The sequence below is a fragment of the Acipenser ruthenus genome, chromosome 1 (genome assembly GCF_902713425.1).
Source record: "Acipenser ruthenus chromosome 1, fAciRut3.2 maternal haplotype, whole genome shotgun sequence".
NCBI classification, from domain to species: Eukaryota; Metazoa; Chordata; class Actinopteri; order Acipenseriformes; family Acipenseridae; genus Acipenser; species Acipenser ruthenus.
Genome location: NC_081189.1, coordinates 85495764 through 85510105, shown reverse-complemented (window position 1 = coordinate 85510105; position 14342 = coordinate 85495764). Strand labels below are relative to the sequence as shown.

The window sequence follows — 14342 nt, the reverse complement described above, 5'->3', positions numbered from 1 at the left end:
GTAAAATATCAGCCAAAATCTTTATATTAGTAAGAGCCAGCCCTGTTTAGTGCACAGTAAACCTATATCCAAATTAGCTGTTCACTAGATGGTGCTGGATCTTTCTTCTATAAAGACACTTTAATAGATGACATGTAATAAAATATATGTCTATGTGGTCCCCGAGTGGCTCACCTAGTAAAAGCTCAGCCGAGTGGTGTGCAGGGTGAATCATACAGTGCAGGTTCTCGTCCTGGTTGTGTGGTGTTGCCGGTCTTTGCTGGGGCTTCAAAAGGGAGCATCACATTGGCTCTGGTGCTCCCGTGGGTTAGAGAGCCAAAACCGGCAGGGACTGTTTTGCCCTTATCACACCACAGCAAACCCTGCTGGCCAGACGCCCAGTGAGCTCAGAGCAGACACGTGCAGGGCTGTCCTTTATCCTCCAGAGGCCGATAGCTCTTGAGTTCCTGGGTGTGAAGAGGCAGCTGGTTTCGTTGTGGTTTCCTATTTCTTGATTTTCTTTCTTTTTTTGTGTAATTCTGTTCATTTTACTAAGTAATTGAGAAAATTGCATGATTGCTAGAATAAGCATGTTTACAAGCTTGTGGGGTGGATGTTTATTTTAATTTACAATAATTGGTGTGCTAACCCTTCACTTTCTGATTTCTATTTTAATTATGTTTAGAGGGAAAAACATTTTTTTGCCTGGTAAGTGTGTTCAGGAAATTCTGTACAATGCTAGGACCATTCGGGGGGGGGGGGGGGGGGAAATGAAGCAGTTGGACAATAATTACACATTAAAAGCTCTGCAACCATGCCAGAATTACCTTTCAGAGAAACTGTGTCCACCTCCCAGCGAAGGGAAACTTGACCACAATTTCATCACAATGACAAGCCCCATGGTAGTCTGGGTCAGTAACTTCATGTTCCCGCTTTGCTTAGAATCAAATGAACTTACTAGACAACAAGCACTTTGCAAAGACCTTTGTGGTACTAAAATGTATGATCACACTTACCCTGAATGACCCCTTTATATCTTTCTACAGATTAATACCTGCCAACTGTAAATGTAGCAGTGTTAAACAGTGTGGAACAAGTTCTAGTCATAATTAACTTTCATTTGCAAATACTGTATGGTCCTCAGCTCACAGCACACCTGTTGACATGCCAAGCCGAGGGCAAAATGAAGACGGAGACAGTGGTATCGCTCGATCAGGTAATGACATTTAAGATTGCGTTTGCAGAATTATCAAATCAGAAAGACCTGGAGTGATCGATTTCTGTAAGTCTTTCTTATGTAATAAATAACCCACAACAGGGTGTGCGGTAAGACAATTATTACTGCACACCATGGGTGCGTTGTGTGGCATGAAGCCGTAGGAAGTGAATTGAATTGAAAGTTCTCACCTGAAGGGGATTTATTAAGGTATTTGTGCCACTCATTGGGAAGAGGGTTGATGTTTGGTAGTGTGATCTGGTTGAATTTAATTTCAGTTCTGAGATTTGGGTCACCTCAAATCTGACAGATAAGTTGGTCTGCATTGTTTTAGTTCAATGTATGAGGTTATTTGAAGTAACCCCAGCAAAGCTGGCTAATGTGCTAGCCTTGCCTCTTTCAGCAGGTTACTTACCTTATGGAATAGGGAGTTGAAAATGATGTCATAACCTAAAACAAACTTTAACTGTGTCACCAACTCTTGTACCACAGCATCCCTGAGCAGCCTTCTTGTTACCCCATTCCCGTCTCCAAGCAACTCCTTCTCCAGCAGCTGTGCCAGCAGTTACCAGCGGCGCTGGCTGCGCAGTCAGACCACCAGCCTCGAGAACGGGCCTGTGCCACGGTGGTAAGTACCTTCCAGTGTATCAGGAGTCTTTTCAGGGGTGAAAAGGGTGTGTAGGTAATAAATAATATCATTTTATATATAATATCTTAACTTTTTTATATGTATATTGAGGTGTATCCATTGCCACTCTTTATGAAATAAACATGTGTGCAAAAAAACACTTAAATAAATTAGTTTATATGGGTAACAATGGAACAATTTACTGAAATGTTTTATGATATTTACATGTTGCTTCAGGCATCGGCTAAACAAGATTTTTATATACAGTGCCTTGCAAAAGTATTCAGACCCCTGACCAATTCTCTTATTACTGAATTACAAATGGTACATTGAAATTTCGTTCTGTTTGATATTTTATTTTAAAACACTGAAACTCAAAATCAGTTATTGTAAGGTGACATTGGTTTTATGTTGGGAAATATTTTTAAGAAAAATAAAAAAAACTGAAATATCTTGCTTGCATAAGTATTCAACCCCTTGTGCTGTGGAAGCTCCCAGTTTACACCGATGAAAGAAATTGCCCTAACGAGGACACAATTACCTTACCATTGGCCTCCACCTGTGAACCATTAAAGTTGCTGTCACATTTTCTGGATAAAACCCCCACTGTTGAAGGATCATTGGTCTGAAGGAAAATGAAGACCAAAGAGCATTCTACAGAAGTTAGAGATAAAGTAATGCAAATGTATAGATTAGGGAAAAGGTACAAAATAATATCCAAGTGTTTGGATATCCCAGTGAACACAGTTGGATCAATAATCAGGAAGTGGAAGCTGCATCACACCACCCAGGCACTGCCAAGAAAAGGTCGTCCCTCAAAACTCAGCGCTCAAACAAGGAGGAGACTTGTCAGAGAAGCCACAGAGAGGCCGACAATTTGAAGGAGCTACAGAGTTCAGTGGCTGGGAATGGTGCACCAGTCAACCATATCAAGAGCTCTGCATTACACTGGCCTGTATGGGAGGGTGGCAAGAAAGCAGCCGTTACTCAAAAAGTACCATCTGAAAGCACATATGGAGCTTGCCAGAAAGCATGAGAGTGACCCAGCTGCGATGTGGGAAAAGGTTTTGTGGTCAGATGAGACCAAGATAGAGCTTTTTGGCCAAAACTCAAAGCGCTGTGTGGCGCAAACCTAACACTGCCCATGCCTCAAGACACACCATCCCTACAGTGAAGTATGGTGGTGGCAGCATCATGCTATGGGGATGCTTCTCATCAGCAGGGACTGGGCATCTTGTAAAATTTGAAGGAAGAATGGATGGAGCAAAATACAGGGAAATACTGCAAGAGAACCTCCTTCAGTCCTCTAAAAAACTGAAGCTTGGGAGGAAATTCACCTTTCAGCAGGACAATGATCCCAAGCACAAGGCCAAAGCAACATTGGAGTGGCTGAAGAACAAAAAGGTGAATGTCCTACAGTGGCCCAGTCAAAGTCCTGATCTCAATCCCATTGTGGCACTATTTGAAAATTGCGGTCCACAAGCGTCGTCCAACCAACCTGAACAACCTGGAGCAAATCTGCCAAGAAGAATGGGCCAAATCACTCCGACACTGTGTGCAAAGCTGGTACATACTTACCCCAAAAGACTTAAAGCTGTTATTGCAGCGAAAGGTGGCTCTACCAAATATTAATGTGTGGGGTTTGAATACTTATGCAAGCAAGATATTTCAGTTTCTTATTTTTCTTAAAAATATTTCCCAACATAAAACCAGTGTCACCTTACAATAATTGATTTTGAGTTTCAGTGTTTTAAAATAAAATATCAAACAGAACGAAATTTCAATGTACCATTTGTAATTAAGTAATATGAGAGAATTGGTCAGGGGTCTGAATACTTTTGCAAGGCACTGAAGCTACATGTACTGTTGACGTCTTTAACATAATAATACATTAAATGTTTCTTTCTGTATGGGCAACATTTTTTAAGGAAAAGCACTTTTATCTTTTTAGCATCTATCATCAATTGTAATTTGTTCTTCCGTTGTTGGTCTTCTGAATTCAATATTTACATGGTTTCGTTTTATAAATATTTTATCTAAAAAAGAAAATTGTTGTGCCTGTGACCAAAGTCCTTTCCAATCTGCAACCTATATTGCTGGGGAATCTCTGCTTGACAACACCCTCACAAAATTGAAGCAACTGATTTTCACGTGCTTTTGTTTCTGTACAAAGGATGTTGATACTGCTTTATTTTTTAAATATACAAATTGCACCACAATTTACAACAGGAAAGCAATAGCAATATGCTTAAAACATTTTGAACTGCATTATACAAGGAAATGCTACAGAGATGAAGATGTTGTATAAGACAGTTGTGAATATTGTCCACAGGTACACTGATGAAACCTTTAGCCTGACAGATGAAAGCTTTGGCTCCAACCCAGCGATGATCAGGAGAAAGAAAATCTCCATCAGTATTATCTTCTCTCTCTCTGAGAAGGAGGGGGAGAACAGGAGCTTCCAGGATTTCTTTTTCTCTCACTTTGCACTGTTTGAATCCCACATGAGCAAGCTAAAGACAGCAGTAGAGAAGGTATGTGCAGGCCAACTTATTATAAAAGTAGCCAACACATGTTAGTTTGACTCCATCTATTTAAGAACATTTACAAAAGGTTCTTGGTGTGCATTTGGTTTACCAGTTTTATTTGCTTACGAAGATAGTTGGAAAACGCTTATAAGGCCTTGCAGTCCTTTTCTATGCTTGGAATACTTTTTCTTTTTTTTTTGTGTGCAGAAAGTCAGCCTCTAGGTTTATAAATGCTGCTTCTTCACAGGGGTTGTTTTTGCTTGCTTTCCATTGCTTTGAGAACCATGTATGTAGTCGTATATGTTCTTGAGTCCGACTGGGGCCTTCTTGATAAATGAAACGGATGGAAGAGCTTTTTTTATACAAAGAATACATAATATCCAGCTTCCTAAAAATAAACCCTTTTCCAATGGCTCTTTCTTCACACTTTGGTAATTAATGAGCAATTAAATCTATGTTAATAGATTTTCCTATATATACCTAATCATATGATTAGGTATATCTCAATCAATGGCTCCCACTATCTTGTTCACTTTTAAACTAAAATATAATACATTGTTTTATTTATTTTTATCTTTTTCCCCCCAGACTATGATTTTGAGCAGGAAGACAGCTGAATCCAGTCACTGGGTCCAAGTTTACTTATGTGGTATTATGGATGCCTTAGGAGAGTTCAGGTGAGTGATCAGAGAAGACCAGTTTTCTGAGTGCCGGAATAGATGATTAATATAAGATGAGTCTTTTTTACTGGTTTAAGGTGCCAGTGTTCACTAATCTTGGCGAGATCCGAGTTCAAATCAGCATGAAGTTTTAACATCTACTGTCGTGTAATGGAAATCATAATTATATTACTAGCACAGTAAATACATTGGGACAGTTAAGTTGTGTTTTTTTTTGTATAATATTTTTTGTAAGAATTTTTATAGCATATCATTTTTACTCAAATGTATGCCATAAAAATTATTTCTAAATTAAACGTTGATATAATTGTCAATTTCGCAAAAAAAATTAAATTGAATTGTAGGAAGCCTAAACATAAGAAAGGAAAGGTTGCCATACTTTGTTAAATTCATCTGTACTACCTGTATGTGTGAACTTAATCTTCTCCAGTTTAAGGAAATACATATCTGTAATCCTGTAGTCCATTGCATTAGGGAGGGTGGGGCAGCCTTCCCACAGTTCAATAAGATTAGCCATCTTGCTAATAAAGTTGAAAAAGCCAGAATGTCTGACTGCAGCTTGGTTATTATCTGGGGGGGACATTGAAAAGTACCATAAGGGGGTCAGCATCTAGATTGACTTCAGGCAGTTTTGATAGGGTTGAAAATATGGATGCTCCCAAGTGGCGCATCTGGTAAAGGCGCTCCGCGTGGAGTGCAGGATGCACCCTATAGCCTGGAGGTCGCCGGTTCGAGTCCAGGCTATTCCACTGCCCACCGTGGACGGGAGCTCCTAGGGGTCGGCCACAATTGGCCGAGCGCTGCCTGGGGGGAAGGGTTTAGGTCGGCAAGGGTGTCGTCGGCTTACAGCGCACCAGCGACTCCTGTAGACTGGCCGGGCGCCTGCAGGCTTGCCTGTAAGCTGCTCATATATGAATCCGTGACCACCCTAACTCCTTGACTATGCCAGATATGAAAGGCTGAATCCAGAAGAGAAGGTAGGAACAGATTTGCTTTAATTGGGGTAAACATACGTCTAGATTGCAAACCAAAACATCTCCCAAACTGTGACCAGACTCGAAGGGAATGACAGACCAGAGAGTTAGATTCACATTGAGAAGTGGGGAGCACAAGAGTGCTGATAAAGATGAAGAACTGCAGGATTCCTCTTCCATATTTAACCAATTAGGATGGTTTTGCTGTGAATGTAGCTGGAGCCAGTACAACAATGTATGAATGTTGGCAGCCCAGAAATACAACTGGAAGTTAGGTAGTGCCACCCCCCCAAAGGCTTGAGTCTTTGAAGAAAGTCTTTTCGGATACAAGGAACCTTCTTATTCCAGATGAAACCTGAAATAATACTGTCTAAGGATTTAAAAATTTATATATTTAATAAAAACTGGGAGATTTTGAAACAACTAGAGACATTTTGGAAGTAAGTTCATTTTAACAGAGTTAATGCACCCTGCAAGGGAGAGGGACAGATGTGACCAACGGGAGATGCTTTCTTTTATTTTGTTAAGCATAGGTGTACAATTTAATTTGAACAGTTTAGAGAAAGTGTGAGTGACTGTGACCCCAAAGTATGTAAACTTATCCTGAGTAACCCTGAAGGGAAATTTGTCAAACAGGTTTTGCTTAGCGCAAGGATTGATAGGGAAAAGCTCACTTTTTCCCAGTTTGAGTTGAGAGAACATGGGGTAGTGACAACACCGTGTCTGTGATAAAAAGTAGTAGGTCATCTGCATAAAGAGATATCTTATACTTCCATCCAGCCCGACAACTCCCTGGATATCCCGATTTACTGTGAAAACAGATGGATAGAGGTTTGATGGCTTTTGCAAACAGTAGGTGGGAAAGTGGACAGCCTTGTCTTGTTCGACAACTGAGTGGAAAATATTCAGAACTGGTACCATTGGTGCAGACAGAGGCATACGGTGACTTATACAGCAGCTTAACCCATGAAATAAAATTGGATCCAACCACATTTTTGGAGCGTAGAGAAGAGATAGCTCCACCCAACCCAATCAAAGGCTTTCTCTGCATCGAGAGATACAAGAACCTCAGGTAGAGGACAGGTGGAGTTTGTATATATGATGTTAAATAAATGTCTGAGATTGAAAAAAGAATGTCTGCCCTGTATAAAACCCATCTGGTCTTGGGAAATGATAGATGGAAGAGTGGATTCAAGGCGGTGAGGCAAGTATCTTAACATCTACATCTAGAGAGAAATAGGGCGATATGATCCACAGTGGAAAGGGTCTTTATCCTTTTTAAGTAGTAGTGTAAGAACCCAGAGGAAAAGCATTCAGAAAAGACAGAGCTCAATAGAGGAGTCAATTGGTCACTGAACTTTTTAAAGAATTCAACAAGGAACCCATCTGGGTCTGGTGCCTTGCCGCGCTGCATGGCCTAAATTGCTTGTGTGATTTCTTCGGTAGTGAGAGGCTGCTCTAGGGTGTCCATTAGTTTGCAGATTAATGGACGGGATATCTAATTTCTCAAAGAAGTCATTTATTAAGTTTTTGATTTGATTGTTGATCTCCTTTGGGTGAACTGTGGTTGAGCCTGATTGTGTGCAAATCTGTGTAATTAGATTAGACCGCAGACTGACGAAGTTGGTGTGCCAAAATGTTGCTGTTTTTGTCACCATGTTCATAAACAACATGCCGTGATTTCATCAGCAGTTGTTCTGCTTGTCTTGACGAGAGGAGATTGAACTCAGCATTTAACATAAGACATACTTTGTATAATTCCGACGTGGAAGAGATGGCATATTGCTTGTCAGCCTGTAGAATTTGATCAGTAAGCTTTGCAAATTTTTCTGTGTGGGATATATTTGCCTGAACAGTATAGGAAATGATCTGGCCTCGTATGTAAGGCTGTATTTGACTCTCTTCCTATAACATTTCACTAAAATCTATTTAAGTATTTTTTTTATTATATATTAGAGATACTTTCCGGAAAGTTTTGTTGAAAAATATTGATGTTTGGCCAAATTACAAGTCATTGTTTCACCTGAGTGATTGCAATGATATAAAATACACGCTTATTCTCAGGGTCTTTATAAGCAGTAATGGGGACTACTCTCGATTTTATTTTCTCAAAATAAATATTTATAAATAAAATATTAATTATTCATTCCATATCAGTAATAAGGAAAAAAAAACAAACGTACCTGATACATTTAGTTCATGAAATAGTATATGCTTATATCCACTCTTTTGATATTTATAAGTGTTATAAAAACATATATATTAAAACACGAGAGAATAAATGTTCCAATATAATTATAAGTAAAATACATCAGATTTACAGTATTACCCCTTTTTTATTAGCTTTAAACAAGTTCCTTTGATGTTTTGTTTCTGCTTTTGTCTCTGCCTGGCTGCTGTAAACTGTCTCCACGCTTTAGACACTAAATGCTCCTCTCAGTGAATGTCAATCCCTCCCCTATCCAATGATATGCGTTTCAAGCCAGTAGTGCAAAGTATGGTGGCTCTAAGTCATCAAAACAAAGTGCTTTTTTTATTGTGTTTACACGATCGCGGTCCTGGAAGCCCACTTTAGTATGATTGTGTTAACACGATCCTGGTCCTTAAGGGGTTAAGGCATTCCCAAAATGTGGAAGTGGAGATCTCTAGTGTAATATTAATTTCTATGAAAATGTTTAATTGGGAGGAAATAAATTGAATACATTGAGCCAAATTAGGTTTAAATGCCAAGGAGAGCGTGGCCTCGCTTGTTCAGGAAAGACCAATTGTAAGATCACAGGAGCATGATCAGAAATTACTATTCCTTGGTAGGAGCAAGATCTGAGAAGTGGGAGTACTTTGTTATGGAGAAAGTGATCAATACAAGAATATGTGTGATGTTCTAGTTCACATAATAGAAAATAGATAATATATGTATCTGTAGTCCTTGTTCACAGCCTTCAGAAACAAATGTCTTATTCAATACTAAAACAAAGGCTATAAATGGAAACAGAGCCACAATAAATGTCTTGTTTAAATTTAAAGCAAATTGTAAAATTGATACTTGTGTTGGAATATTGTTTCAAAATTGTATAATGTAACAAAAATAATATATTAAAAGGTTTAATGCGTGGCCGAAGGTTTCTCACTGATAATTGACCCTTTCTCAGTCAAAACGGCAAGTTTCTCAGTATCTGAAAAGCTTAGAGGGAATGCTGTTCACAATAAAGTAGTATATAACAGATATAGAAATGCAAGAGAGTGTGTGGGCTCGGCTTTCTGCCCATGACCGATCACATCTACTTCTGCCAGGATTCCTACATACACAGACATTCACTGTACAACACTACATTGTCTGCATGATGTCTCTCGTAGTGTAAGAAATACAATCAATATAAGAGACGCACATACACAACATGTTATAAATCACAAAAACAAAGATCATACCCTGGAACTGCTATTTAACATAATACAGGAGAGCTAATTAAGGCTTAGTTTAACGTTTATTACTGGTCCTGAATTTTGTTGTCTGCAGTGGCTTATGTTTTTACCGCTAGGTAAGACTTTATCTCTGAAATAGACAGTCAGGTATTCACGTAACTTAAATATTTCTTACTAAGTTGCCTTAGACCTCTGTTTTTAGTACTTCTTTTATTGTGTTTTAATTTCAGTTTTTGGTGTAATTTTCTTTTGATGAATTAGGACAACTATCTGGAATCTGTACATGGCACCAAGAATCACAGAGCCAGTGTGGTTAACAATGATGTCTCATACAGTGGAGAAGAGGCAACTCTGTCAGCGCTTTCTTAAAGACCTCACACTTTTAGCAGAGCAGACCTCCAAGAACCAGTAAGTGGCAGTGACCACCCATTGGTCCCCCAATCAAGGACTACATTTTGCATTGTAATACAGTGGAATTCCAATGCTATGGGTTTTAAAGAGATGTACAGTTTTATCTGAACTGTACCAGGAGGGATATGGGAAGATTGAAAAAAACAGGTTTTAGATATAGCATAGTAATTCTGCGCGAGTTCTTTCCAAATTTAAGGCTTTGGAATTTATTGTATTGAAAATATGCATCGCATTTGTTATGAGATGTTGTGTACACCTGTAAGTGAAATGTGTTTGTAGTGGTACATGAATCATATTCCCATTATTTTATTTCAAATTAACTCGTTTACATGGTTTTGCCTTCAGAAGCCATGGCATTTTGTTTTGATTTGTGTTTTGTTTTGATTTGTGTTTTGTTTTTTGAAGGTTTCTGTCTGGTTTGCTGACTGCTGTCCTGACCTACCACTTGGCCTGGGTTCCCACAGTAATGCCAAATGATCATCCTCCCATCAAGGCATTCTCTGAGAAGCACACCTCCCAGTCAGTAGACTTGCTGGCCAAGTCTCACCCTTACAATCCCCACTGGGCACAGCTAGGTGGGTTTTTAAACAATAAGTGATAAAACGATCCCTATGAAAATGGCTAAAACCATTATATACCAGGAAAACACTGGATCCTTATTTGATACTTTTTTTGGGTAGCATTGCATTGTTTTTTAAGTTAAACAGGTGCACTAACTTTCAGCTGCAAACAGACCAGGGTTACACTGACACCTACTGGTGAGTGAGATTAATGCAGTATGTAACAATTTAATTATCTTGTTTTGTATTGGTTGTGCGCCATATGAATCTGTGTTTTTTGTATTTTATATACCGTATAACTGGAAATTTTGGCTGGTATTAAATTCAGCGGATTTGCTACCTTGGTAAATTGACGGTTTTTGAATTGGTGTTTTTCACTGTTAGCAAGTTCACAAAGAAAAATGCCACCGTTTTGTATTTCTGCTTTTAATTTAAAAAACATTCAAATACATGTTTACTTAATGAAACCTGTCTTCTAAAACAGTATCTCATTTACAGTAACTCGTTACAGCATTATCGTTATATAGTCCTTCATTTTAAGATACCAGTATTTGGAAAGGATTAGTAGCTGCAGTACATTTTAACAATAGGCATTTGCTAGCAGTTTTAAAACTAATATAACACTTAATAGTAGTATCTACAACAAATCGACAATAACAATCCAAAGCAAATTTGCTTTTGTTACAGACTTTCTAACAAGTCTGGAATAAACTATTTTGGCTGTTACAGTACTTAATTAACTCCTTGTAAAAAAAAAAAAAAAAAAACAACACAAAACTGCTTAACATAAAAAAGAACAGTCCTAGGTACCACAGTAGCAGACGCAGTTTACACTGCCTCGGAGTTCCTGATCGCATCATAAGTTCCAAATGATCCATCTAAATCCATTGATGTAAATGTCTGGTCTGCTTTTAATTTTTTCAAACAAATTGGCTTCATCACAGTGCCATTCTCCATATTCTCATATTCACTTTGACATCCGACACATTCTTTCCCTTGCCCAGCAATTCTTTAACCTGTGCTGCATGCCAGTCTGTCAGAGGCCGGGATCACTCACTGTATGCCACACTCTGATTGGTGGAAGAATTATTGGCGAGCCAATCAAAACCCCCAATAAAGCCAAAATAAATTCCTCGCCAAAATTTCCCGTTATACGGTACCACCTTCTTGACCAGCTATTCCAGTGGGGCTTTCCTGGTTAAATTGTTCTTTTTAAATTCTTTGTTTTACTAGGTGACCTTTATGGAGCCATCGGCTCTCCTGTCAGACTGACGCGGACGGTTGTTGTGGGGAAGCGCAGGGAGCTAGTTCAGAGATTCCTGTACGTCCTCACCTACTTCATCCGATGCTCAGATCTACAGGAGATACAGCTGAGCATGAGCGGGAAGGCTGAGGATGGAGAGCCTGTTCAAACCACCACCACACTTGAGAAAAGGGAGATGGAGGATTCTGAGCATGTAGTGGTCACAGTCCAGAGCGAAGCCAGCCAGAAGTGCTCTGAGAAATCGCAGGACAGCACCGCGGAGCCAGCCAGCAGTCCAGAGAGTCCGGGTATGTTGATTAAAGACAAACTGCTGACATCTCCTAAAGCTAGGTACAGAGACTTGACAGAGAATGATAAACTAAACTCAGTTAGGACAATGTCCGATACAGAGGCCACCCACATTTGCGGCAGCCTTAAATCTTGCCGTGAAGTGCCTGCTGCCATTCAGGAGATTAAAAAGGAGATGTTGGTCAATGTGACTGGGGCAGCAGCCGGCAGCATACGCTGTTTGGCAGGGATGGAGGGCTGCTCGACCACAGCATTCGAGTCCAGTCCTTCAATTGAAAAGAAATCCATCATCACATCTTCACATCACCTGCCTTGCCTCAGAATGCCTGTTCATCACAGTCCCCATTTGCAGAGGGTGAGATTCCAGATGGGGAGTTCTGTCTCTCCCGATTCAGATCTCGAGAGCAGGAGGAGAGAAATGGATACAAATTACCAGAAATTCAGGGAAACATCTGACAAGAAAGTAAAGTGTCACCAGAGTGGCCCAGACAGTCCCCTACCAGTCTCTCCAACAGAGGCCCAAAGTGAAACGGTCAGATCATCATTCAAGTCACGTTTAAAGCACTGCCATGCCAGAATCCCATCCTGTGAGGGGATTACCAGCATGTCTGATGAAGATAACACGATTATCACTCCAGCTGAATGTAGTGCAATCAGTTCTGATCAGGATATGGAGGGCCAGGACACAGTCAATGTCCCCTGTGGGGATGCTGGGAGAAAAGTGACATTCAGCATAGAAGCTGACATTCCCAGGAACGAGAGTTCAGACAGTGCTCTGGGAGACAGTGATGACGAAGACGTACCCCAAGATCGTATCTCTCGTCAGAGCTGTGGAGAAAAGATGGATGAAATCCGAGAAGAGGTCAAGTTGCCACTTCCTAGGTAAACTGTGTATCTCTTATGTAACTATACCCACGCACATAAATAGTTTTGCTTGCAATAACTCCTTTTGATATTTCAGTCTTTTTTAGTCTTTTTACATCGCTTTCTGTACCTTTTTGTTTTTGGAGTTGTTTTTTTTAATGAACCATATTTATTTATAGACATACAGTACACAATGTGAAGCCATGACTGGTTTTTAATCCTCTGGAATGAATGCTTTCTGTAATGAAGTTGTGGTTGTGGTTGAACTAATGGTATATGTCTGCTTTTGCCTAACCAAGTTAATCTGAAGGTACCAACCTGATCTGTGAGAAAAGGAAATTTGGTTCCCATGAGTCGCACTGCAAAGTGGTGCAGTGACCTTGTGGTGTGTCTGTAGTCTGTAGGCTCATATTAGAGTACAAAACAAATGTAATGTGTGAAACTGAATTTGAATTCAAGCTTTTGCAACACAGTTTGCTCCAGATTGCAATATTATTTATTCTGTTTAATCAAAGTTATTTTTTTCTCCCAAATTTAGTACAGAAACTACTAGCCAGAAAAATGCTAACAACTTTGGAAGATCCCTTTTTGGAGGCTATTGTCCGCAATACATGCCAGACTTTGTATTGCATGGAATAAGTACAGATGAAAGGCTAAAGCAGTGTTTAACGACAGATCTTGATCACACAGTCAGAGTAAGTGTACACCTGCCCTACTGCATTAGCTTCTTAAAAGAACCAAACCTTTCCAAACTAACACAAAAACATGTTCTTAATTATTATATAAGATTCAGTGTCCTGTTGCCTCTATTTTGTTTTGTGCATTATTCTGTAGGTGGAATTATCAAATCCAGGGGTGTTTAAAGTTCCAGTGCAGAGAAAGTTTGTGAACCCCTTAGGATTTTCACATATTTCACATATTTCAAACATAAAATGTTATTAGATCTTAATCTGTCCTAATAATAGATAGAGATAACCGACTCACGGATGGATGGCCTGACATTCTCACCTAGAATCTTCTGATACAATGCAGAATTAATAGTTGTGTCAATGATGGCAAGCCGTCCAGGTCCTGAGGCAGCAAAGCAGCCCCAAACCATCACACTCCTACCACCATGCTTGGCGGTTGGGATGAGGTTCTTCTGTTCAAACGCAGTGTTTGGTTTTCGCCAAACATAACGTTTATCATTGAGGCCAAAAAGTTCTACCTTTGACTCGTCTGTCCAGGGAACATTGTTCCAGAAGTCTTATGGATCATCTATGTGCTCTTTGGCGAACTTCAGACGGGCAGCAATGTTCTTTTTTTAGAGAGCAGTGGTTTCCTCCTGGCTATCCTTCCATGAACACCATTCTTGTTCAGTCTTTTTCTGATAGTTGAGTCATGAACACTCACAGATCCTGCAGATCCTTGGATGTTACTCTGGGGTTCTTTGTGACTTCCTTGATGATTTTCTGGTTTGTTCTTGGAGAGATTTTGGTAGGACGACTGCTCCTGGGTAGAGTGACTGTGGTCTTGAACAGACAAACAATC

At 39.7% G+C, this 14342-nt stretch overlaps 1 protein-coding gene across 5 annotated transcripts in view; it reads left to right on the top strand.

The window, feature by feature from the left end:
- LOC117420563 (folliculin-interacting protein 2-like) overlaps window positions 1-14342 on the top strand; it is a 51996-nt gene that overhangs the window by 30339 nt on the left and 7315 nt on the right. For all 5 annotated transcript variants that reach the window (XM_034034017.3, XM_034034016.3, XM_059031410.1 and 2 more), the window contains 8 exons: window positions 1124-1195; window positions 1688-1823; window positions 4156-4357; window positions 4940-5028; window positions 9687-9833; window positions 10242-10411; window positions 11630-12830; window positions 13351-13507. In XM_034034017.3, coding sequence (XP_033889908.3) covers window positions 1124-1195; window positions 1688-1823; window positions 4156-4357; window positions 4940-5028; window positions 9687-9833; window positions 10242-10411; window positions 11630-12830; window positions 13351-13507 — 2174 coding nt within the window. The remainder of the gene's footprint in view (window positions 1-1123; window positions 1196-1687; window positions 1824-4155; window positions 4358-4939; window positions 5029-9686; window positions 9834-10241; window positions 10412-11629; window positions 12831-13350; window positions 13508-14342) is intronic.